The following is a 25124-nucleotide window of genomic DNA, read 5'->3' as shown; positions in this document are numbered from 1 at the left end:
AGGTTCAGTGGATTCTTTCAGAAAAAGTGGTATCTAACATGACTTCACAATTAGAAATTAAAAAACACGTGAGAAAATCATCCACCATGAGCAAGATGTAGTAGACACAATAAGTATACTAAGTCCCCTCAAAGCTTCATATAATAGAACAATCAGATAAAATAAAATCAGTATGTTTAAATTGATGAAATGCCCAGTACAAATCATATTTAAGTACAGGAACAGAATTAGACACTATGAAAACAGAAAATGCAGATTAGAAAAAAGGGGAAGGGAATATATCTTCTGGAAAAGAAAAAAATAGCCAACGAAATTAAACACTTAATGGAGAGTTAGACAGTAGAATAAATACATCCAAAGAGAAAATTTGTGAGCTGGAATGTAAATAGGATCAAATCATCTAATTGTGGCAAAGAATGAAAAGAAATGGAAAACACAGTAGAGAGGTTAAGAAACTTGGACATTGCTGAGATGGTTCACCATAAATTAACAGGAGTTACAGATAAGAAAGTAGAGGGATGGAGAGAGGCAATACTCACACAGACAACGGCTAAGACATTTCCAGAATAGTTGAAAGACATGAATCTTCAGATTCAAAAGTATGTTGAGTTCAGAGAAGGAATAATAAAAATACCTAAATCTGTAATAAAATTGCAGAACTCAAAGAAAAGATGTTAAAGGCAAGTAATGAGAAAGAAAGAGTGTTACAAAGGAATTTTGATTCTGAAACCACATCAGATTTTGAAAGACCCCTGGCATCTTAAAGAAATATCACCACCCAAGGGCCAGCCCGGTGGTATAGTGGTTAAGTTCCCACACTCCACTTTGGCAGCCCAGGGTTCACCAGTTTGGATCCTGGGCATGGACCTACACACAGCTCATCAAACCATGCTGAGGTGGCATCCCACATAGAAGAACTAGAAGGACTTACAACTAGGAAATACAAATATGCTATGTACTAGGGCTTCGGGGGGGGAAAGAAAGAGAAAGATTGGCAACAGATGCTAGCTCAGGGCCAATCCTGCTCACAAAAAAGAAAAAAAAAATTCCAGCCAATACAAGGTTAATGTTTAGTATATTTTATCTATTCTTATTCTCAGGAATCTGTGCAAGTCTCATGTGGAAATGATAATAATCTTTCCTTTTTACGTAGTATATGGTTTTTCAAAATCTGTATCACATGATGAGTATAGTCTTAAGAATGGGACCTCAAAAACGAGCAGAAGGTATGAACAGATGTTTTTCCAAAGAAGATATACAGATGGCCAACAGGCACATGAAAAGATGTTCAACATCACTAATTATTAGGGAAACACAAATCTACAATGAAATTTTTACCTCACACCTGTCAGAATGCTATAATCAACAAGACAAAAAATAACAAGTGTTGGAGAGGATGTGGAGAAAAGGGAACCCTCATACACTGCTCTTGGGAATGCAAACTAGCGTAGTTACTACAGAAAACAGTACGGAGATTTATCAAAAAATTAAAAATAGAAATACCATATGATCCAGCTATCCCTTTACTGGGTATTTATCCAAAGAACTTCAAATCAATGACTCAAAGAGATTTATGCACGCCTATGTTCACTGCAGCATTATTCACAATAGCCAAGACATGGAAGCAACTCAAGTGCCCATCAACAGATAAATGGATAAAGAAGATAGGGTATCTTCTATGGCTGGAATACTACTCAGCCATAAAAAAGACAGAATCACGTCATTTGCAACAACAAAGATGGACCTTGAAAGTATTATGCTAAGCAAAATAACACAGAAAAAGAAAGACATGGACCATATGATTTCAATCATATGTGGAAGATAAACAAACACATAGATAAGGAGAACAGATTAGTGGTTACCAGAGAGGAAGGGGGTAGGAGGAGGGCAAAAAAGGTAAATCGGCACATATGTATGGTGATGGATAAAAACTAGACTACTGGTGGTGAACACGAGAGAGTCTATACAGAAACTGACATACAGTAATGTACACCTGAAATCTACACACTGTTATAAAACAACATGACCTCAATAAAATAATTTAAAAAGGAAAAGAATGCGATCCCTGGCTCTGGAGATAGATGGCAGGAATTCTAACCCTGACTCCATCTACTAGAAGCTTTCTGACCATGGGCAACTTATTTAATCTTTCTGTCTCATTTAATGTATCCATAAAATGGTAGCACTCATAGATTATTAGAATGTTTACTGTTTTACGTGAAACGATACATGTAAAATGCTTAAAAAGTGCCTGGAATACAGGAAACCCTCAATGAACATTACCTAGTGTTATTATTATCACTATATTTCATTTAATCTTCACAATAGCAATGCAGTAGAGGCTTTACTTATTTCCATTTCCCCATGGAATTGTAGTATTTGATAGTTAATGCTCATTCAGAATCACAATTAGACTTTTAAGAGCTGAGACCAGAATTCATGTCTCTTGTGTCCTACCATTTCGAGCTCTCTTTTTAATTATTGCTCTCATAAAAATGTTTTTCAATAAAGGATTTATCCAGGTTATCTAGCCCATAAGATAACACATCTCTCAAAATTTCATACATTCTCTTTGTATTTATTGGTCTACTAGAGAGGGTTCACGGATCTTCTTAATACATACTCTGACTTTTTTTATTTCCATTGCATCTCCAGGCTGTACACACCAGTGTCCATTAGGACTGGCATATGCATAGCTGAATAACTGTATGTAATGGAAGCTGGAAAATGAAGTTTTTCAAGTTGGTCACACTACCTCCCTCAACAAAACCAGAGTTGTCTTAGTAAGAAAGGAGACAGTTGATTATTGGTTAGACAAATGCCATAACATATAAGAGGTGTGGTCTGAGATGCAGATAGCACCTTTGGAAAGAAGGAGGCAGCCAAGAGAACGCAAGAAGCCTCCCAGGGTTTGTGGCCCCGCACATGCTCTGTAAGACTCTGCATAATTTGGCCCTGGCTGACCTCTCTGGCTTTGACTTTTGCCCAACTTATGTCCTCAGTATCTCCAAGATTTCAGGTTCTTAAGCATGCCATGCCTTCTCTTTTATGGATCGTCTGCCCAGAAACACCCTCCCACCCATCCCACCACCACCACCACCAGCAAGCACACACACAAACCAGCACACATTTCCATCATCATACCATACACGCACATTTTGCCAGGCTGACTCAAATGTGCACTGAGGCCATGGGAAGCCTTCCCTGCCCCCCAAGTCCCAGTTCAGTTCCCCATCTGTCTCCTTGCTCCTGTGGCGCTTTGTGCATACCCCTATTGTAACACCTATCTCATGTACTGCAAGTGTGCTTGTAAGCGTAGCCAACCTCTCTCCCCTCACTTCCCAAACCGTTAGCACCTTAAAGGCAGGAACTCTTCTATTTTCACCAGGTCAGATTTGCATTTTGCTTATTTTTGGTTCACCAATTATTTGCAGAGTATCTGGCACCTAACAGGAGACCAATAAACATTTGTGGAATGAAGAAATTAATAAATTCAACTCGAGTATTTCAGTTAATAAAAGGAAAAAACAGTGCAGAGAGCCAATAATAATAGTTATTGTATACTGAGGTTTATGAAATGTGACGCATGCTGGGTGTAGGGCTCTACATGAATTATCTTCTTTTACTTTTCCAACAACCCTACGATATACATGCAAATACCATGCTCATTTTACAGAGGAGGAAACTGCGGCTCAGAGAGGTTATTTGCCCAAGGTCACAGAGCTAATAAAACATTGAGCAGGGATTTGAACCCTGGTTGTTTCTACTCTACAGTCTAAGCCCTTAATTACCAGGCTATGTTGCTGAAACTCAAGTTGGCTATTATTTTGAGAGGGTGCTAAAGCATGAAGCTACGGAGCACTGAACAGCTATTTGGGTGTGCAAATCTTGCTGACTCAGTGAAGGTCATTTCATCTTGTCTGAAGAGAGAATGAAAAGAGAGAGCAGTGAAGGGGGTGGAGGGTGGTGGGGAGGTTGCTTTATTTTGGGAAAGAGAGGAAGCAGCATGACAAATGAAGTAAACTGAGAATCCCACATCAGAGCCACCACAGATCAAACCTCAGACAGGCATTTCATCTATCAACAGCATTCTGACAACAAGCTAATTAAATATCTCTGGGGAGAGGGTCCCCATCTTGACTCACAAGTGCAAGGGCTGAGTTCTGAAGCCTGTTCTCCACATGAGGCTTTGCAAAGCCAGCTTCCCAGATGGCCTGATAATTCCTGAAGCAGCAGCATAACACCCAAAGCTCACCGGAAAACAGGCAAAGGCAGCAGCTTATGCAGAAAGCAAGCTTAGCATAATAAGAATAATAAAAGCTTACATTTATTGGGCACCTGCAATCAGTCTCAAGCAACTGAGTGGTTATTTCATTTAATCCTCCAAAAGAATATAATGAGATAGACATTATCCTCACTTTACAGACATGGGACCAAGGGAAAGCAATTGTAGCTCTTACTTGTCTACTGTTTCTCAGTCCCAGCTCCATCCTTCCATATTCTATCCTCTCTAATCTCTACTTGGTTGGGACTCTGCAAACTACATCACTCAGGACCCTTAACCAGCTAGTTTCCTATTAAGTTCTGCAAATAGAAGGCAGAAAATGGAGAAGAGAAAGCCAAAGAAAGGGAAACAGAATTTCTTTCCTGCTTCCTTATTCCTGCAGCATCACCCCTGGAGCTGCAGTTGTCTCCAGCCTCCAGCTTCTCTGGCTACCTCCACTCCCAGTCTTGCCACACCCTCTCAAGAGCTTCAGGAGCAGTCAAGTGGAGGTCTTTCCTCAGAAATCTGAGCACCGACCCTGCAGGGCAGCCCCTCTGAGCACGTCCATTCTGGAAACTCCATCTTTGTTGTGGTTGCTGCTTCCTCTAGTTACTATCTCTAGATTCACCTCAATGTTCCTTTTTCGCTCTGCCAGCTTCCAATACATGTATACTCAATTCCCTGTGTTAAATCCCCACGGTCTGAAGTACCTAGTACCTGATGTCTGTTTTTATGACTGAACCTGGACTGGTACAAAGACGTGAAATATCTTGTCTAATGTCACACAGCTAGTAAGCAGCATGGTGATTGCAATACCTGGGTTTTCCACAGGAGTTTAAATAGGCAGCCTTATCTGCTGTGAGGAGCTAGGGCCACAACAGATAATCCATACACATGTGTTCAAATGAGCCAGTTTCTTAGTGTTCACATCATGATTACATTTTTATTAATAATAATAACATGTATAATGTTTTAGAGTTTGGAAGGGATTTCATAGTCGTTACTTCATATGATTCAGAAAGGAAATGTATTATAGCTAAGGGTAGAACCTTTGGAGTAAGATAGATATTAGTTTAATCTTGGATCTGCCATATAACAGCTGTGTGACCTTTGGCAAGTTACTGAACACTGTTGCAACTTAGTTTTGTTACCTATGAAATCCGGTTACTAGAGCTACCAACCTCTTAGGCTGTTGTGATCATGTAATTAACGTAATACAATATATATAACATGTCAAGAACTGTGTAGGTTCTGAGATTTTATCCTACTTCCAACCTAACAAATTAGCTTATTATTTCATGGATGCTGGCAGGAGACAGGAGACTCCTGGGTCAGGGACAAATGACTTCATTACTCATGACAAAACCATTAGCCAGAGTTTCATGTTGGTTTTTTGTTGATTGTTCACGCTTCCCAAGTCTCACAGGGATGATGCAAAGGGCCCAGCATGGATGCCTGCACACGCAGCGGGTTGTGTTATAGGAGAACGTAGTGCTTGGGAGACTCACTACCTTTGTAGTAAGCTGAAGTGAGACTACTCTTTGTCTGGGGGAAACATTACTTCATCTGTCAAGCTTGCTCACTGAAAACACAACCATGAGAAAGGATCCAGGTAAAGAGCAGTCAGGGCCTTGCATTTGGGGGATTACCAGCAAGAATACTCAAAGCCCATGGTGGACTGCCTCTCATCAAAAAATTTACTCAGTACTCAGTAGTTACACAGTAAGTGGTAGTTATCACTATAAGTCTCATAACGCAATCATGAAAAAATGCCCCATTTTTTAGATGAGGAAACTGGCTCAGAGAAGTGAAATGACTTGCTCAATGGTAATACCCCTTGGGGAAGTGGTGGTTCTGGGTCCAAAACTCAGAAATCATGACCCCAAATCCCACACCCATTCTTCTCCATCAAGATGCCTATTTGTAAGGATAGGTGGCACATACCACTAGCCCAGGATCGGCAACATAGTTTGCAAGGCTCAGTGCCCATGTTTCTAGAACTCTTGAACTTTAGAACCAGAGGGGCCCTAAATATAATCTATTCTAGTGGGTTTCGTACTGGTTTACCAGGGACCTAGTTGTCCACGGAGCTTCCCCAGAGGCTACGAAGGGTTGGGGTGAAGCACATGAAGGAAAGGTTTCAGAAGGCCTCTGTCCACGCAGCTCCATTTTTATTGGGGTTATGCATAAGATTACTTATGATTTTTTTTAAAGGGAAGGTATGCTCCTAGAAAATCTCAGATTTAACTTAACTAAAATGTTGTTTCAAAAACGGAGAAGCTAAGGCCCAGAAAGGTAAGGGATTTGGCTAAAATTACACAGCAAGTAACAGAAGAGTAACAGAACCAGGTCTCACTCTTGCTCTCCTGGCATTCAGACAAATGTTCTTTCCACCAGGCTGGGAGTGGCCTCAGATAAGTGTAAGGATGGTTATATAATGAGACGTACTTCTAAAAGTAGACAGCACCAAGCCACTATCAGGAGGCCACGCACTCTCAATTGCCTGGCCAGACATGACAATGATCTTCCCAACCAACTAATGTAGCATAGTGCCTGAAGTCAGAAAAGCCTGGCGTCATTCCCCGATAGACTGTGCAGGGAGCTAGTTGATGTTCATTCATTTACTTGAAATTTACTTCATTTAACGCAAATATTAGTATATGCCAGGGACTGTGCTAACTCCCAGGGATATAACTGTGAAAAAGGTAGATTTTGAATAAGTTACTGAAACTTTCTTATTCATTCATTTAAAAATATGTATTGAGCACCTACTATGAGTCAATCACTGTGTTAGGGACTAAAGGCATTGCCCTCAAAGGGCACCAGGCTAGTGGGGAAGAAGTAAACAAGAATTTCTAATACAGAATGATAAGTATCGAATAGGGGTGCATTAGGGAGTACACAGGTATACCTCACTCGGCTTTGAGGACCCAGGGAAAGGTCCCTGGAAACACTCAAGACGAAGCTGAGGTCTGAAGGAGAGGGAGTGAGAGCAGCCCAGTTACCTCATCTGTAAAATGGGAGTAACAATATCTTCCTCTCAGGATGCTCTGAAGGTCCAAAGAAATACTCATGGGAAGGGTCCAGCCTGACACACAGGGATGGCATTACATGTTCCTTTCTATCGCTATCTTCATACACACCGGAGCTGACCAGGATCTTATGTCTGACCAACAGAGTCAGCAGCCCACATAGGAAGAAATCTTCGTCTCCAGCCTCATTAGCATCATCACTAGCAAGTAACCAGGTCCAGACACTGGCCTTGGAAGAGAGCCTGCACTGCTGGCCACTTCATTTGGGAATTTCACCCTGTGGCAAAGACTGTACGAAACACAATTTTCCTCCTAAAGTGGTTTCCTCCCCCACCTACCCCTTTTGTCTCCCCCGCCCCCACACCGGCACCAAGTGATTTATGTCTCATTGAGGGCCTTTTCCCCTTCGGAGCCCATCTGGCCTTCCTGCCTCAGCCGGCGGGGAGGGTGTAATCCTGTGTTTGCAGCTTTACAGACTGGTTTCTATGGAAATTATGACAATATTACAGCTATTGTGGAGACACATCTTTACTGATTGAATGAAGGAGACGGGACTTTTGAAAGGGGAAATTTGAAATTAAATATCAACAAACTAAGACCTTAGAGACAATGACTAGTTTTCGTGGTTGTTCCTATCAACAGTAAGAAACAATAACAAACTAATATTGTTTTTGTATTAACAATATGAAGAAGGGTTATTTCTCAAATCCTTTGTGGAGACTACACAGAGAAGATAAAAATCAGGCCCCAAGCAAGTGCTCACTGGCAAATAGTCAGAAATGAGAGCAGGGTAAAATTTTAGATAGACGTTAGAGAATGGAGGGGTAACTTAAATACCTAAATGCTTCAAATTTCCACCATGTCACCCGAGACCAGGCTACCAATGCATACGATTGGGCATGTTTTGTTAACTGCTCTCTCAAATCATCAGAAGAACTTTGTAAGGAATTGGGAAATAGAGATGCTTATTTAGGGAAAAGGAATGGTCAGCATCCATTAATAGTTCCCAAATGCTGAGATGGTGAAAAAGTAACCACAAAACTGTACCTCCATTTAGGGTTTCTCACCAGCACCATTCCTGACTTCTGCTGTGGCCATGTTTTCTCCCATGAGAGGTTTAATCTCTTTTTTCTTAGTCAACTATGTTTTGAGGTTAATTTGAGCAGGTTTCTCTTCTTTATAAGAAAAAATGTAATGCTTTTATTCAATTTCAAAAGCAATACAAAGTCACTGTAGAAAAATGTGGAAAATGCCGCTGAAATAAGAGAAGGAAACACAAGTTCATTATCCCACTGCTCAGAAATGTACCACTGCAGAGATTCTGTAAAATTTCCATTTAATTTTTACTGTGGCTTAGAGCGTGGGTTTGGGAATTCAGACAGAATTCTGGCTTTGCAGGATGTCTGAGCTCGTGCAGCTTACTGAACCTCTCCAAGCCTCAGTTTTCCTACCCTAGGAGTAGATGATGCCTTCCTTGAGGCCTGAGGGACTAAATAAACCAGGAACACTTTCTCACGCCATTGCACTTCTGCAGCATCGTTTTAATGGCTCTGTAATATTCTTTCATATGAATATGCTATAAATTACTTACAGTATCCTGGTACCGAATCAGTGGTTTTATATATTTAATATTAAAATACAAAGAGTGACTTCTTATAAATAATCTCTAGTCCTGCCTTTGTTTCTTATGTGTTATTCAGCAGAGGGGTTTAATTTGCCTAATTTACACCAAATACACTGAGCACACATGACTGTAGTGGACACTGAGGAAGAGCAGACAGGAGCAGAGTGGCGTGTCCTGCCTTACAGAGCTGAGAGCAGAAAGAGAAGAGAAGGGGCACTGGGCTGGGAAATAGGAAATGTGGATCTTATCTCCACCCCCAAACCCCTTCTACTAACTGGGTAACTTGGACATGTGACCTAATCTCTTTTCTCATTTGTAAAATAGGTATAATTATAGAATTTCCCTCCAAGGACTTTTGTGAACAGAATTAAATTAATAAATGTAAAGTGCTTTAAAAAGTGCCCAGCACAGCACTATGCATGACAGCCAAAGAGTGGAAACAACCCAAGTGTCCATCAGCTGGTGAACGGATAAACAAAATGTGGTATACTCATACAATGGAATATTATCCAGCCACAAAAAGGAATGAAGTACTGATGCATGCTACAACATGGATGAAACTCGAAAACATTATGCTAAGTAAAAGAGCCAGATAAAATATAAAGGGCATGTATTGTTGATTCCATTTATACGAAATTCCCAGAATAGGCAAATCTGTAGAGTCAGAAAGCAGACTGATGGTTGCCAGGGGCTGGAGAGAGGTGGGAAGGAGAATGCCTACTTAATGAGTACAGAGTGTTCTTTTGGGGTGATGGGAAAGTTCTGGAACAAGATAATGGTGATGACTGTACAACATTGTAAAGGTCCTTAATACCACTGAATTGTACTTTAAAATGGTAAATTTCATGTTATGTATATTTTGCCACAGTAAAAAACAAAAACAGTGCCTGGCATATAATAAGCACTCAGTAATCTTCATTTCTCATCCTTATTCCCTGTGGAGGTCTCAGTTCTCCTATTTATAGAGGAAAGACAAAATAATCTGTGAAATTGCTTCTAGCTCTAGATTCTGCAGTCTAGTTGGACGAATCTGGCTTGTGATAGAGAAACCTTTTCATGAATATCCATTTCCTGTGCTGCCCCTCCCTCTCCTTCCTCTGGCCTGAGGCAGGAGGCCCAATGCCCATCTTCTGAGGGCTCATTTTGAAGCTGCCATCACCTCTTCCACGTGATCCCTTCCAGTACCTGACAGATCTCTGACTGCTGTGACCCTGGAGGGACTCATGGTAGACTCGCAGTAAATATCTGCCGGACCCATGGATGGATGAAAGAACCAATGACTGGAAGAGCGCATGGATGGCCACTGACTCTCTGCGTGCGTCTAGTGGAGTCAGCCCCAGCTGAATTCATGAGCACACATGTCCCAAAAGGTAATAAACACCCTTCCAAGTACACCCTTTCCCCGAAAACTCCTATCACATTTTTATTGGACAAGTCATTATTTTAGTTCCCTTTAGTCCACATTTTTAATCTGCTAACACACCTTAAGTGAGCCCAGCATTCTCCCTGTTCACGTAACAATGCCACGCTCTGTTAACAACTCCAAGAGATCTCTTTTCTACCTTTACCTTTCCTCTTTGCAGCTCCAGGCTGTTTGACACCTTCACACTTCTCCTTTTTCTAGCACTCCAGCAAAGCCTTATTTTAAGCTTGACCTCCTTCTTCCCACTCACTCAGACTTCCTTTCTTTCTTTCTCTCCCACTGTCATTTCCAGGTTATCCTCTTCAACCTCCCTCTTTCTCCTGTCCTTGTTCTTTATAAAGCCTTGCTTCCACATCATAAATTTGCATTCTCTAAAATATCTTGCATTGTTCTCCTCTTCATTGTCAGATATGTATTTATTTTTAATTTCCTCCTCCAATCGCAGACATCCTGAAAAGAGAACAGGTGTTTCTTGTTGAGCCTTTTAGACTGTTTTGCAAAGTTATCACATCCACTTCCAATGTCTGAATCTTTTCATACTGAAAAGTTGCTATGACTCACTCTGCCACTCCAACATACATGCAAACACACACAAATACACACACACACTCCTGTGCCCCTTTTCTTGTATTCAAGACCAGGGGTTGGCCAACTATTGCCCTTGGGCCAAATCACACCCATCATTTACATATCGTCAAGGGATGCTTTTGCTATACAGAGTTTAGTAGTTGGAACAGATGGCTTATAGCCTGCAAAACCTAAAATATTTACTATTTGGACCTTTACAGAAAATGTTTACAGACTCCTGTTGTAGCCAATTGAGGGACATCTCATCCTTTATTTGTAAACTCTTATCTGATAGCAAGCAAAATCAGATGCTGCCTTCATTTCAAATACCCCACATCCATTTCAAACTCTCTGCTCCCTACCCTGTAATCTCACTAAAAATTTCCCTGTCTATCACTGACCGGCTTCCTGACTCTCCCCTGGTGGTGTGTAGGAGAAAACTATATCTCTGGAAAGGTTTTCCCTCCCTACCAAGTGTGTGAGATATCATCATTCATCAACTGTATATTTTTTTTCCTTCTCACTCACTGTCCATTTATCACACAACTTTCCATTTCATTGGTTTTATTTATTTCTATCTAAGTGACAGGATGTGGGAACGCTAGTCTGAGAAAAACAGCCAATAGCCCCTCCCTAGCCCACTTCCAGCTCAACACAAGCATTGCATCCTTTCTCTTTGGATATAGACTAGCTTCTTGGAAATAAACCAAGTGGTTCTGCCTCAATAGAGACTGTCCAGAATAGTGGTGCATGGGCTCCAGGGTCATGATTTGAGCCCTATCTCTGCCACAATGTTTTGAATACTATCTGGCCTTAGCAAGTGCCTTTAAATCAGGCCAACCCACCAGCAAGCTACAGCACACAATAAAAATTATCATAAGGCACTGAGGGCATATCATGACAACTGACTCAGTCCCTCTCCACTTCTTCCTTCCCTTGTTCTATCTCCCAGCCTCTTCCTAGGACCTCATGGCCTCTGATGCTTTCATCTTTTGGACTGGACCAAATTCTGCTTCCCTGTTTTGAATCTGTAAGCCCAATCCTTTCACTTGCCAGAAAGTCCCACTAGCAGACATCTTATTTTGGATAATTCTTTTAGCCAAGCCAATTCTAGGTGCTGGACCCCATTCAGAACCAGTGCTTAACTGCCACCATATAAAAGGAGAACAGCAAAGTGGTATACGAAAAGCAACCAGACAGTCCTTGGGCATAAATCCTGCCTTTGTTTATTTGTAGTTGTATGATTACAGGAAGTCAAGTAAACCCTCCGAGATTCAGTTTCTCTTCCAGACTATGTAGATGCTAATACCTATTTTGTAGAGTTATCGTGAGGATTAGAGACATCAGTGCCTTGCATAAATTAGTACTCATACATGGAACTTTTTCTTAGAAGAAACCTTGAACCTCATATTCGTGCCCCCAAACACAAGGAAAGTAAAATTCTAAGAGATTATGGTGAGATCTACTTTGGTAGAGAAAAATTCTGTTCTTTCAGTGGGTCTCCTTTTACAACCTTTAACTTCCTTTCTATGTTTTTATCTCCAGCTAAGATTTAAAATCTTTTTCCCATGTCTTTTACTTTGTCCTCATTTACCTGGCTCTTATGGCCCCTTCATCTCATTTGCTGTTGAGCAGTGTGGCCCAGGCCGCATCCTTCTTTCTTACAGAATTTACACAAGAGGCTTCCCTGGCTTTATATACCCTAAGGTTCTGCCCATGAAGTGGCGCAGAGGAAGCAACCATCTCCAGCTCAGGGTTCCTGTAGCATGACCACACCACATGTGGCCATTTCTAGGAATTTTCCATTGCCAAGTGGTAATGAAATAAATATGCACAAAGATTTAGCTAGAAGGAGGTCTATGACTTCCTTACTTACAATAGCAAAAGAAGAGAAAGTAAAAGTGAAATAAAAACTAAAGACAAAAACGTAAATGTCCAATGAAAAGGAATTAGCTATTACACGTGATAAATCACAATGGAGTATCTAGCCATTGTAATTATATTTTGGAAAATCTTTGATGCTCTGTAAGGGTGCCAGAATAACTTAAGTTTAAAAAAATAGTTTAGGGTTTCCAGTCCAACGTGTAGGGAGCTAAGAAGTTGCCACTCCATTCTAGCAACAAGTAAAAAGCTAAGCAAAGTGACAAATCAACAAATCTTAGATCCAGCAGAAAGGAGAGGTCACAGGGTAAAAACCACTGCCCCTAAACCTGGAGCCACCGAGAGGCAGGTACAGAGAATCAAAACTCACCTGAACAGAAGCCCAGAAGCAAACTCTCCCATGGGAACCAGCACCAGGCAGGAAGAGCTGTGATTGACAAATTGCTGGAGGCCCCATATGGACAACTGAGAGTTCAAGACTCCAGGAGGACCCAGTTATTGGAGGGCCCTCACAGTTCTGTAGTCTTCAAGGTGAATATCAGAGAAAAATCACCTCCTGCTTCTGGCAGGAGCATGGGAAAATGAACTATTTTGAAATACACCAGAGCATTCTATTCTTCTTAACAAGGCCTGCCTTCAGGAGAAATTATTTTACCAGAGCCTAACCTACTCGAGGAGGAGGGAGGAATACCCAGCACTAGCCACCTCTAACCTTCCACATTGGGAGAAGGAAAATACACAACTCCAGCCCCCTCCAGCCATCCTGTCTCACCTGAGGGAGGCGAGCACTGAGAAGCGCTGGTGAAGCCCACAGTCCAGGGACAAGAGCTCACCAAAAGACTGAGACCTAATCACAGCACTATGCACTTCCCGTCCCTCCACACTTCACCACTACATCACTAAAGGCCTATTTATTGAAGTTCCTTTTATTCAGTACATCGTGTCCACCTTTCAACAAAAAATTACAAGGCATACTAAAAGTCAAAAGGCACAGTTTGAAGAGACTGAACAAACATCAGAACCAGAGGAAGATATGGCAGGAATGTTGGAATTACCAGACTAGGAATTTAGAAAAACTATGATTAATTTTCTAAGGGCTACAACAGAAAAAGTAGACAACATGCAAGAAGAGACAGATAATTTAGTAGAGAGAGAGAAATTCTAACAGAGAATCAAAAAAAAAGGCTAGAAATAAAAAACACTGTAACAGGAATGAAGAATGCCTTTGATGGACTCTTTAGTAACTAGACGTTGCTGAGAAAAGAATCTCTGAATTTGAGGATATAACAATAGAAACTTCCAAAGCTGAGAAAAGAGAAAAAAGACTGAAAAAAACGATCAGCATATCCAAGAACTATGGGACACCTACGGAAGATATGGCATACACATAATGGGGATACCAGAGAAGAAAGAAAGAAACAGAAGCAATAGTTAAAGCAATAATGACCTAGAATTTCCCCCAAATTAATGTCAAACACCAAACCACAGATTCAGGAAGCTCAGAGAATGCCAAACCAAAAAAACTATACATAGGCATATCATACTCAAGTTTAAGAAAATTGGAGATAAAGAAAAAATCTTGAACAAAGCCAGAAAAAAACCCACCTTACCTTTAGAGAAGCAAAGATAAGAATTACATCCTATTTCTCCTTAGAAACCATGCAAACAAGAAGAGAATGGAGTGAAATATTCAATATGTTGAGAGAAAAACCCACCAAGCTAGAATTCTGAACTTGCAAAATATCCTTCAAAGTGAAGGAGAAATAAAGACTTTCTTAGACAAACAAACTCTGAGGCAATTTGTTGGCAGTAGATCTGCCTGTAAGAAAAGTTAAAAGAAGTTCTTCAGTTAAAAAGTTAAAAGAAGGAAAATGATACAGGTCAAAAACTTGGATCTACACAAAGAAAGGAAGAGCACTGGAGAATCAATTAGTGAAGATAAAATAAAAACTTTTATTTTTCCTATTCTTAATTGATTTAACATAAAATAGTTTATTCAAAATATTAACAGCAACAATGTATTCAATTATGTGTGTGTGTGTGTGTGTATATGTTTATGTATGCTTATGTATAAGTGAAATGAATAAGAGGAAAAGAAATTTTAAAATATTTTGAGCTAAAGAGAAGTGAAAATACAATATATCAAAACTCATGGGATGCAATTAAAGCAGTGCTTAGAGGGAAATTTATAACACTGAATGCATACTTTAGAAAAGAAGAAAGACCTAAAGTAAGTAGTCCAAGCTTCCATCTTAGGAAACTAGGAAAATAAGACAAATGAGACCTAAGTAAGCAGAAGAAAAGAAAGAATAAAAATTAGAATATAAATCAATGAAATTGAAAACAAGAAATTAAGAAAGAAAATTAACAAAACCAAAAGCTATTTCTTTGAAAAGATCAATAATATTGATAAGCTTCTAGCCAGGATAACTAAGAAAAAAAAGAGAATATACAAAGTATTTATATCAGAAATTAAATAGGGTACATTACTACAGATCCCATAGACATTATAAAGATAATAAAAGAATATTACAAAAAATTCTGTGCCCACAAGTTTGATAACCTAGATGAAATGGACTAATTCCTTGAAAGACACAATCTGCCAAAAGTTACAAAAGAACAGACAATCTGAATAGGCCTATATCTATTAAAGAAATTTAATTAATAATTAATAACATTCCAAAGCAGACAGCACCACACCCAGATGGGTTCACTGGTGAACTCTACCTAACATTTAAGAAAGAAATTATACCAATTCTCTACAATCTCTTCCAGAAGACAGAAGCAAAGCGAATACTTCTTAACTCATTCTATGAGGTCAGCATTACCCTAATACCAAAATCAGACAGACATTACAAGAAAACTAAAGACCAACATCTCTCATAAATAGATGCTTCGCAACAAAATATTAGCAAATCAAATTCAACTGTGTATGAAAACAATTATACACCACAACCAAGTGAGTTTTACCCATGGTATGCAAGCCAGGATCAATATTAGAAAATTAATGTAATCCATCACATAAAACAAAGAAGAAAAATCACATATTATATCAATAGATGCAAAAAAAGCATTTGACAAAATCCACCACCCATGCATGACAAAAATTCATAGCAATCAAAAATATACGGGAATTTCCTCAACTTGATAAAGAACATCTACAAAAACCTACAGCTAACATCATACTTAATAGTGAGAAACTTGAAGAAACTGACACTACCCAACTTCAAGACTTACTATAAAGGTAGAGTAATCAAGACAGATCGGTTTTGGCAAAGGAGTAGACAAATACATTAATGGAACAGAATAGAGAGCCTAGAAATAGACCATATAAATAAAGTAAATTGGTCTTTGACAAAGGAACAAAGGCAAGACAACGGAGCAAAGATAGTCCTTTTCAGCAAATGATGCTGGAACAACTGAACATCTACATGCAACAAAACTAATCTAGACACTGATTTAATACCCTTCACAAAAACTAACTCAAAGTGGATCACAGACCTAAATGTAAATGCAACACTATAAAACTTCTAGAAGAAAACATAGAAGAAAACCTAGATGACCTTGGATATGACAATGACTTTTTAGGTACCAAAGGCACTATCCATGAAAGAAATAATAGGTAAGCTGGACTTAATTAAAATTAAAAATTTCTGCTCTGAGAACAAGGAGACAAGCCATAGACTGGGAGAAAACATTTCCAAGAGACACATCTGATAAAGGATTGTTATACAAATATGCAAAGAATTCTTAACACTCAACAATAAGGAAATGAACAACGCAATTTAAAAATGGGCAAGAGATCTGAACAGACACCCAACCAAAAAAGATATACAGAGGGCAAGTAAGCATATGCAAAGATGCTCCACATGGTATGTCATTAGGGAATTGTAAATTAAAGCAACAAAGAGATATCATTACACATCTATTAGAATGACCAAAAAACAAAGCAGCAACCACGCCAAATGCTGGCAAGGATGTGGAGCAACAGGAGCCCTCATTCACTGCTGGTGGGAATGCAAAATGGTCCAGCCACTTTGGAAGACAGTTTGGAGATTTCCTACAAAACTAAACATACTCTTACCACAAGATCCAGCAATCACATCCTTTGGTATTTACTTAAATGAACTGAAAATTTTTACGTCCACACAAAAAGCTGCATATGCATGTTTATAGCAGCTTTAGTCTTAACTCCCAAAACATGGAAGCAACCAAAATGTCCTTCAGTAGATGAACGAATAAATAAACTGGTACATCTAGACAATGGAGTATTATTCAGCGCTGAAAAGAAATGAGCTGGCAAACCATGAAATGACACGTAAGAACCTTAAATGCATATTACTGAGTGAAAGAAGGCAATCTGAAAAGCTACATACTGTATGATTCCAACTATATGACATTCTGGAAAACGCAAAACCACAGAGACAATACAAAGATTAGTAGTTGCCAGAGGTTAGAGGGAGGGAGGAGTGAACAGGCAGTGCACGAAGGACTTTTAGGGCAGTGAAAATACTCTGTATGGTACTATAATGCTAGAAACATGTCATTATACATTTGTCAAAATTCACAGAACATACAACACCAAGAGTGAGCCCTATTGTAAACGATGGACGTTGGATAATAACAATACATCAATGTAGGTTCACCACTTGTAACAAATGTACCACTCTGGTGGGGGATGTTGATAATGGAGGAGGCTAGGCAAGTGTGAGGGCAAGAGAAATATGGGAAATCGTGGTACTTTCCACTCAATTTTGCTATGAACCTAAAAGTGCTCTCAAGAATAAAGTTTATTAAATTTTTTAAAAAGTAGTAAAAAATAGTTTAAAAACAAGTAATACTGCATGGTTTCACTTTTATTTTGGAATGAAAATACGTGTGTCTTATACACAGATGTGAAGAAAATCTCTATTGCGTTCACAGCAGTTTTCTCTGGGAGATTATGAGGAAACGAAGTTTATATTTTCCTATTCTTTGCCTATTTGGTTCATCTTTGTTTCTTCAATATTACTTTTTGATTGTGCACCCACATAGCTGGTGCTTAATAAATGTTTTTTGAATAAACGAGTAAAGAAGAAACTAGTGGATGAAGGGAGATTTGGAGATTCTTCATTATAGTTACGGTGACCCTTGTAAGCACATCCCGCTGGCACGACCCCACATATATATTTATAGAGAGCACACTGACCCAGTCTGTAGCCTCACTGCAAGCCTTCAACAGGTTTCAACTTTTCTGTTAGCAACTGGTCCATTAAAGAGCATATATCTCTCAAGAACTCAGGCTGACAGTGAACTCATTAATGACTATAATACTAGAACTGCTGACTGACGGCTCTGCTCTAAAGATCACGGATTTAAAAGCATTCGCCCAACTGGGTGGGCCACTGGGTACAAGAAAAAAAGTCAGGATTTATATTTTTATCTATGATGCTATCTCTTCTTTTTCAGTTTGTACTTTTTATTTGTATTTTATATGTCATAGGATATTCATACATTGTCTATGTAATTTATGTTACATGTGTGAATTATTTTACGTGTGTACATATATATACATATATATACATATACATAGAGAGAGAGCATGCTCGAAAAATTTTGCATAGAAGTGCACAATCAAGAAAGTTTACAGACCACTGCCATAGTGACCATCTGGTCCAGTCCCTTCATTATAGAAAGGAGGAAACTAAAGTCTAGAGAGAAGGGAGGTAACTTGCCCAGTTGTACAGCTGGTGAAAGGTTGGGTCTTAAAGCTGAGACTGCTGATGCTTTGCTCAGGTTTTTTTTCCTGCCTCGTCTCACTGTTTTTGATCGAGCAGAACTGTTTTTTGAATGCCATGAGTCCATGTCAAGAGAACGGATAAATTTTAACACCACATTTTCCTAGAAGTCTAATTGCAAAAAGTGCTTACACACCTAAATAGACCTTTTGCCTCCTCTCGAAAATGGAGGGCTGAGTTTCCAGTCACAGACTGCATTCTCCTCAGCCAGATTTCCTATTCCTTGCAAGCTTTACCCACTGTCTCACAGGAACATTATTTGTAGGGATAAAGCCCAGTGGAAATTAATCATAAAGAGAATCAGCAGAGAAATCGCTGACAGAAAAGCATCACAGACAGTGCTCCGGCCGTCTACAACATTACTTACAAGAGGCGTCTGAAAACCCTGTCTCCAGGGACCATTACTTTGAGGGAACTCTGCCAATCGCAGCATTACTTAGAAGGTACACTTTTTATGTTCCTCAAATGCCTACTGTCAAACTAAACCAAAGTTCTGAAAGATTTCAAACACTTCCAAGTTTGGGTAAGTAAATATACTCCCAGATTCAAGTGTGGCCTGAGGGCCAGGTGAGCAAGAGCTGTTTGTCCTAGCCTAAGTGCAAACTTTCATTTGTCAGAGCAGCCTTGTGAAGTTCATTTACACTACAGGGTCTGGATTCTGATGACTAGAGAAGCCTTTGTAAACCCAGAATTCTATTTCCAGCTGTCTTCCCTTGTGCAGGGTAAGGAGGAGAGCTTCAATTTCTCTGAATCATTTTGAAAATGCTTTGCCCAGGACAAAAGAAGGCAAATGGTCGAAAGGTAAGAGCCACATCTCATTCGTTTCAAATTCTCTCCTCCTAGACCGAAAACCCCTGCTGACTTCATAAGGGAAATATCTTGCACAAAAGTGGCCCATGCGTGAGGCAGGGAACTAAAAACGACCCAGGGCTCCTGAAAGGGAGTTATCAACAGACCCATGTAATCATAATGTCATTATTTTGTTTTCTCTGGATGACAGAGTCTTTGCAGTATCATTTGCTCTTGGCAGACCATATATCATAATTCTCCTCCCTTTAGTGATTTTTTTCACTGCTAGGAAAATTCTGCATGCATGGAAACCATCTTGAGAAATTGTGAAAAATATTTACGTTTCATGTAGAATTTATTTTTATGTACTTATTGTCAAAAATTATAAATAAAAAGTTGTGTGGAGGATTTTGGCAACATGAATGCCTATCATGAGAACAAATCTAAATACATAATTTAACAAAGCATTTACAGGTAGGTCCAGAACCACAATATAAACACCCAGTGATACCTCAAACCTAGAATTTGGCATTCAGAGTATAACTCAGTGACAGTTTTTATATTTTTATTCTGCCCAACACTTTTGTTATTTAATTGTTTCATAACTTATTCATTTATTAACTAAACCCATTTCCTTAAGGTAGGAGTTAATAATTAGGTATGCCAGAGACAAAGCATATTTTTCTTTTATCAAGACATTTCTTTTTTTTTTTCCATGTGAAGAAGACTGGCTGTGAGCTAACATCTGTTGTCAATCTTCCTCTTTTTGCTTGAGGAATATTGGACCTGAGCTAACATCTGTGCCAATCTCCTTCTATTTTGTATGTGGGACACCACCACAGCACAGTTTGATGAGTGGTATTGGTCCGCGCCAGGGATCCGAACCCATGAACCCTGGCTGCTAAAGCAGAGCACACCAAACTTAACCACTACGCCACCCGGCTGACCCCTCAAGACATTTTTTAAAGTATCTCTTTCCATAGCTTCAGAAGCAACTTGGAAGAATAAGGATTTTGCAGCAACTGTTCTCAAAGGCTGAGCAACTGATCTCCAAGTGTCCTGAATGGGCTGGTGGCAAGATGGAGGAAGGTTTCTAGAACAGTGACCAGAACATCTGTCCTTGCCCTGCATTACAGTAACATGTCAGGGGCAGACACAATGGTCAGGCTCATCGAATTAAAATCAAGAAGCGGTCTCCCAATCTGGAAAGAGGATGGACTCAGGAGTCAGAAAAATCAGTTTGAATTCTGGTCCCCACTTCTCATGTGATTTGGGACTCAACACAGATTCTCTGGGTTTTAATTTCCTTATCTGTAAAATCATTTTCTGTGAGAAAAAAGATAAAGATATATCTCTCTATATATATGTCAGGCACAAAGAAAATGCTCAAAAAGAGGTACTTATTATCAAATTTGCAGATGGTTCAAAGCTGTAGGTTGGGATGCTGTATTAAGGTTCAAAATTATCATGATATAATAGAGAGATGAGCAAAGATGGTGATGAATATTCTAGAGGGAAGAAAAATAAAATCCTAAAGTTAAAGTATTTTTTCCTTTTGTTTTTAAGTTCAATTGTACCATCTTAGAATGGAGATGTCCTGGTTCATGTGGAAAAGTTTCTGAAGGTTTGAATGACATGGCGTTTACTATGGAGACAACAGTAGGACATGGCTGTTGAATTATCGGGTGTAATCTTGTACTACAGAAGCATATGCTGTGTATAAATCAAGGAAACTAACTAGCCTAATGCACTTTGCTATGGCGGTATCCCATCTGCAGTGCTGCGTTCAGTTCTGGGCACTGTATTTTTGGAAGAATATTTACAAAATATAGTGCAACCTGAAAGTATATCAGAATGGTGAAAGATTCATACAAGGGATAGCTGAAGAAGCTAGGAAGAACAAGGCTAAAAAAGAGAATTTTAGGGAGAATGTGATAATTGCCCTCAAACACATAAAGTGCAGGAGAAATAAACGAGCAATAGTCATTAACATGTATGGACTACTTATTATGTGCCAACTAGTCAGGGTCATCCACATTTTGCAGATGAGAAAACTGACACACAGAGGATAAGGTACCCTCTTTCACTCTCACAATTTGTAAGGGTTGAGCCAGGTTTCGCCCCAGTAGTCCATCCCAGATCTGGGAGAGATATTAAAGCTATTTTGCAAATATTTCTAATCTCTGTCTTTAGGATCATGGTAAAATTGCACTCTCCTAATTCTTTTGAAGTTGGACACGGACAAATAATTTGCTCTGGCCAATGAAATGTGAGCCTAAGTCATGTTTGTGACTTGAGTGGGGGATTTTAAGAGTCTGTGAGCAATGTGCCACCTGCTCTTCCCACCATGGACGTGTGGACATGGAACCTCCATCAATCCAGGTCTCTGAGGGGCGATGAGGAACAGAGCTGCCCAGCTGACCCATGTTGGACAAGTAGCAGGAGCAAAAAGTAAACTGTTACTGTTGGATTAAGCCACTGAGATTTGGGGACTGTTTGTTACTGTGGCCTTACCCAGACTTTTCTGACAGATACACAAACTCACATGCTTAAAATCATTAAAATATCTCAGAATAAGGAAACACAGTTATTCTAATTTTTCCAGAGGTCAGAACTAAGAATAGTTTGCAGAAACTACAAGTAGGCAAATTTGGGCTTAATTTAATTTTTTAAAGTAAAGTTGTCCAAATGTTGCTTCATGAAGTAGCAAGCTCTTTGAAAATGGCAGTATTTCAACAGAGGCCAGATGAACATTTCACATCTATGTAGGAAAAGAAATGGCTTAATTAGGGAGGTTTGTATCAAATGCATCAGACCTATGTCGAACACCTCCAATGTGCCAGGCATTCAGCCACAAAGAAAAATCCCAGCACACAATGCCTATCCTGAAGGAAATAATCATGAAGTACAGAAGTAGATAACCTCTGCGTGTCTTCTAACAGTGTGATTCAACCAAATTAGAGATAATAACATGGCCTGGATGAAGCCGACAGCAAGCCCGAACTTACAAATAACCACGTAGCGCTGGAAATCCTGCTGATGCTTAGGTTGTATTATTATTTTTCAATTAGGAGCCAAAAGTATAGGGTGTGCAAAAGGAAGGAAAACGACAGAATTGCTGGGTTTAAAGGAGGCACATTTTCCCTTTCTCTAGTTACCATTCTTAAATCTTGCAAACCAGGCATATTATCTGGCTTACATCAGGGGTGTTCCAGCACAGGGAATAGCACTGACTCACAGCAATTGTTACCAACCTTTTCCATCACTTCCCCCACCCCTCAGAGTCAGGAAGGGAAGATTTCAATACTGATCGAGTCAGACCCGAAGAGAGGCAATAAACTTCGTAAGGGCCATTCTTCAGTTTAGACATCAGCTAAAGCCCTTCCAAAATATCAGAAGTTCTTCCTAAAAGGTGATGTGAGCAGGGCCTAGAGGAATCCCATATTTTAAGGATGATGTGAAAATCACAGACTAAATGAGTGATTCCAAGGGATATGGACATTGTTTCCCAATGGCATCTTTAAACACCACTAACTTCAGTACTTTCTTTTCCCTCATGGTATCAATAGTTACAGGTCTGTTTGTTTTTTTTAAACTTCCAAAACTCAAACAGTGGAGAGATGCGCTGTCCTCTCCCTGGCTAGCTGCATTTTAATGGAAAAATATCTAAAACTTGGGTAAGCATTAACTGTAATTGTTCTGAGGCAGACATTTCCATTTCAGGTTATTATTCATAACAGTATTAGTGCAGAATAATACATGCGGGTGGATTTTGCAGCCCTTATCTAGACAAGGAAGATACATGTGATGAGTATTGTTCCCCAACTCAAAAGCGTCAGTTTGAACTTTGAATAATGCAGCCCTGCCCAGGCCCTGAATTTTCTGAACCACAGTTTTGATTTTCTATGAAATAAACAAATCAGGGCAAGCTGGATTTCAACATCATACCTGAAGTCAGTTCAGTGTGACACGAGTTTCTCAAAAATGCACATGCAGAAGAAATTGGCTTTGGCACATGTAAGTGCAGCAGGGAATCTGCAGTTCGTGCTACTTTAATGCGCACTCTTAAGACTCTCGCCTATTTTTAAAAATACAATGACATTCTCCCAGAGACAGCTGGATCCCTGCGGTACCCAGTCTTGCGCCAAGCTACGTACACAAATACACTCTTTACAAACACAGATGTGAAATGTTGATCCGGGACAGAAGCGAGGCACGGAGATTCGGGTGTTTAGTCTAGTGACTCCACACCCAAAAGTTTCAGGGACAGAGCTGATGTTTGAAGAGTGAGAGAGGAGCCCGCCCATCCTGTCCTTTCATCCGGGCACTGTGGAGATGACCCCATTTTCCCAGCACCAGTTTGCCCTCTGCCCTGGTGACCCGGGTCGAGATTTAATCTATGGCCAGGGTGGGGGGCCAAGATAATTGTGCTGTTGGTTACTCGCACGGAGTGAAGGGCTGGAAATCACGATGCCCTCCTGGGCTGGCCGGGCTGACACACCCACCCAGAACCGAGGGCCGGAGGTGCGGCAAGGAGGCAGGGGGATCCGCGCACCCTGGTCCCGCGCGCAGCGAGATGCTGCGACTGGGGGACATGCGCGAAACCAGGTCCCGGCTAGGAGGTCACGCTACGCTCGGCAGAGGATGCCCTTTTCCTTCTCCTAGTCCCCCACCCCCATGCAAAGTGAGCAGGAGAAAGTTGTGCATGGGCCACGGCGCTCAGGGCTGAGAAGGGAACGAGGGCAGGAGGGGAAGAGACCCGGGCCTCCTTACCTTGTCCTTGGGGCCGAGGTTCTGCAAAACCTCCTTGCCTGTGGCGCTCCGGATCTCCACCCCGGCGGGTGCGGGCGATGCGGGCACCGGCTCCCTGCTCTCCTCCCGGCCTTGGCCCCTGCGCGGGGTGTCCCCCTCGACCCCAGCTCTGCTCCCCGAGCCGCGGCCGCTGCCCTGGCTGCTGCGGGGAGTCTTCGCGCCCCGCTGCCCCACGCTCAGGGCATCGAAATCCAACGTCTTGCTCTCGAAAGCGCCCTCCACGTTGCAGAACATGCCGCCGTACTTCTGCCGCGGGACCTGGTCCGTGGTGCCCGGCCTGGCCAGGTACACGGGCAGATCGTCTTCGTGGGAGCTGTCCCAGCCCCTTCGGCCCGAGGCCATGGTTCAAGCGCGGCGGCGGCCCGCGGGCTTTCTTCTCGAGAGGCGGAAAGGGCAGCCGCCGGCAGCGTGCGCCGAGCCACAGTGACTGGGGCGGGAGGAGGCGCCTGAGCCTTCGCGCCAGAGGCGGCAGTGCTGCTCCGGTTCCTGCCAGTCCCCAGCGAGCCGCGAGCGCGCGGCGCAGGGGCCGGCACAGCGGCGCGCCCCGGCCCGCACCTCTCCGCCCGGCCGGCCGGCCGGCCGCCCCTCCGCGCACCCGGACCCGACCGCGGCCTCGCAGGCTCACGCGTCCTGGTGGCCGATCGAAAGGAGAGATCCCAACTGGGCGCGCGCGCGCGTGCACACACACACACACACACACACACGCACACACACACTTCCCGCTCGCCCAACAGCCCCCAGATTCACCCTCAAGAACTTGCCTCACTCACGAACCCTGCTTTACCCACACTAACTCCTGAGTTAGCGTCACCAACGCAAGTCTTTCTGTCCCACTTCTGCACGTAAACCTAGTTGGCTCAGCTGTGTTAATCTCAAAGCCAAATCCTGATTTGCAACCATACACAAACTCAGATTTACCAGGCTCACAATCCTAGACTTTGCTTACTCCTAATCC

The 25124-nt window shown here is 41.2% G+C and overlaps 1 protein-coding gene across 1 annotated transcript in view; it reads right to left on the bottom strand.

Moving 5' to 3' along the window:
- The window catches only part of DPYSL3 (dihydropyrimidinase like 3), a 110521-nt gene extending 85729 nt beyond the window's left edge, over positions 1–24792 (bottom strand). Inside the window, exon 1 of the mRNA XM_046667315.1 lies at positions 24131–24792. Within this exon, the coding sequence (XP_046523271.1) occupies positions 24131–24511 (381 nt within the window). The 5' untranslated portion in view covers positions 24512–24792. The remainder of the gene's footprint in view (positions 1–24130) is intronic.
- Positions 24793–25124: the final 332 nt, after the last annotated feature.

The sequence above is a fragment of the Equus quagga genome, chromosome 7 (assembly GCF_021613505.1).
Source record: "Equus quagga isolate Etosha38 chromosome 7, UCLA_HA_Equagga_1.0, whole genome shotgun sequence".
Classification (NCBI taxonomy): domain Eukaryota; kingdom Metazoa; phylum Chordata; class Mammalia; order Perissodactyla; family Equidae; genus Equus; species Equus quagga.
This window is presented reverse-complemented; position numbering and strand designations above follow the sequence as displayed.